The following is a 2,352-nucleotide window of genomic DNA, read 5'->3' on the forward strand; positions in this document are numbered from 1 at the left end:
TATTGGCGAATCCAATTCTCAAGTCAAGAAAAAGATACACACCGTGGTGAAGTCACGAATCAATGGGAGTGAGTTCTCGTTCGATTTCTGGATTTTAAAATCGATCACCGGTTATCACCCCGATCAATCGGTGAACGTTAGCGATTGGAAGATCCCAAAGAACCTCCCATTAGCAGACCCCTACTTTTACAAGTCACAAAAAATTGATATGCTAATCGGAGCCGAATCATTTTTCGAATTGCTAGCTGTTGGTCAAATTAAACAAGGTCCTGACTATCCAACTCTTCAAAAGACCCTTCTTGGTTGGGTTGTCTCGGGGAGATATAAATCTGCAGCCCCGAAGCAAGTTGTGAATAGTTTCAGTTGTAGTGAAGAATCGTTAGTGTCGATTGACACCACGCTACAGAAATTTTGGTCACTGGAGGAAATGCCAAATCCAAAGAAAATTCTGTCGCCTGAGCACAAATTATGTGAAGAGTACTACAGGAAGACTACTCAGGTATTGCCATCAGGTCGGTTTGAAGTAAGGCTGCCGTTTAAATCTGACCCTAAGGGGTTAGGCAATTCTTTTGATGTTGCAAAACGGCGGTTTTTGTCGCTTGAGAGAAGGTTGTCTCGAGATCCTTACATAAAGACCATGTATTTGGAATTTATGGAAGAATATCTCGCCTTAGGTCATATGTCGCCTACAGACAACAAAATTCCTTCCACTCCACATTATGTCATTCCCCATCAATGTGTGTTGAGGCCCCAGAGTACGTCAACAAAGTTGCGCGTTGTTTTCGATGCATCGTGCAAAACGTCGACTCAGGTGGCCTTAAATGACATCTTGATGGTGGGACCGACAATCCAAGAAGAGTTGTACTCCACTCTACTCCGCTTCCGGCTGCACAGGTATGCCCTGACTGCCGATGTAAAAAAGATGTATCGCCAAGTGATGGTTAACGAAGCGGATAGGCAGTTTCAACTCATAGTGTGGAGAAGAGACCCCTCTGAATCCTTGAGATTATACAAGCTCAACACCGTTACATATGGTACTGGACCAGCCCCTTTTCTTGCTATTCGGTGTTTAAAAAGGTTGAGTGAATCTGCGAAACTTTCATTCCCTAGAGCTGCCGACGTAATTGGATCCGATTTTTACGTCGATGACATGCTAACTGGTGCTGCATGCGTAGAGGAGCTACGGACAATCAAGTCTGAAGTGTCTCAGGTTCTTCAAACAGCTGGGTTTGAATTGACAAAGTGGTTTTCAAACTCACCTGAGGTCACTGCATCTGAGAGCACAGTTAAGTCGATACCTATCTCGGACTCAGAGTCAACTAAGGCGTTAGGAATATCTTGGTTGCCTAGCGAAGATGCCTTCAAATTTAAAATTGACGATTCTGTCATGGGTCTCCGAGCGACAAAACGGAACATTTTATCGGTGACATCCAAGCTGTTTGACCCCCTCGGCTTATTAAGTCCCATTGTATTAAAGGGAAAGATCCTATTGCAGGAACTGTGGCTTAAGAAGTTAGACTGGGATGAGTCAATTCCACTGAATTTAGAAACGGCATGGAATATGCTAAAAAACACCTTGTCTCAATTAGATAAGATAGCTATTCCTCGGTTTGTGCATACCGATCCGATGTCACCGGTGCAATTACATGCCTTTGCCGACGCATCCATGAGAGCCTATGGAGCTTGCGTCTACATTCGTAGCAAATCTGCCGAAGGTTACAAAGTATCGTTGTTGACTTCAAAGTCGAAAGTAGCGCCGCTCAAGACAAAAACGCTCCCAAGGCTTGAGTTATGTGCCGCTCACCTTCTCGCAGATCTCTGCCAGAGAATCAAACCGCTGATAAATGTCCCTATCGAGCGAATCGTTTACTGGTCGGATTCGGAAGTCACTCTCCATTGGATCCGATCTCATCCATCGTCGTTGTCGACATTCGTTTCGAACAGGGTTGCGGAGATTCAGGAATGGTCAGGACACGCTACATGGCGGCATGTTCCAACTAAGCAGAACCCAGCAGATATAGTGTCTAGAGGTTGTGACGTCGACGAAATTGGACAGTCTATCTGGTTTACGGGACCTCAATTTCTGAAGGACGAGGAGGAGAACTGGCCCAAAAATGTTCATTTCGAACCGGATGAGGAAGTCTTGCGGCAGGAATCAAGGAAGACTGTGGTCGGACTGACCGCTGCGGTGCAAACTTCCGATTTGCTAGACGTCATCGAGGGATTCTCGTCACACCTGAAACTGCTGAGAGTGTTCGCTTATATGTTCCGCTTCATAAGAAAATGTAAAGACAAGAGTATAGTTTTCGAAAAAACTCTGTCACCGACTGAATATAATGAAGCATTTAATAA

General features: G+C 44.9%; 1 protein-coding gene across 1 annotated transcript; it reads left to right on the forward strand.

The window, feature by feature from the left end:
• Window positions 1–637: 637 nt before the first annotated feature.
• Window positions 638–2,285, forward strand: LOC147645018 (uncharacterized; the record flags this gene model as incomplete). The annotated part of the gene is made up of 1 exon (XM_086834541.1): window positions 638–2,285. A coding segment is annotated over exon 1 (1,648 nt), but the record flags the coding sequence as incomplete, so codon positions are not given.
• Window positions 2,286–2,352: the final 67 nt, after the last annotated feature.

The sequence above is a fragment of the Drosophila serrata genome, unplaced genomic scaffold (genome assembly GCF_035046125.1).
Source record: "Drosophila serrata isolate PLE 108 unplaced genomic scaffold, ASM3504612v1 contig_34, whole genome shotgun sequence".
Lineage (NCBI taxonomy): Eukaryota > Metazoa > Arthropoda > Insecta > Diptera > Drosophilidae > Drosophila > Drosophila serrata.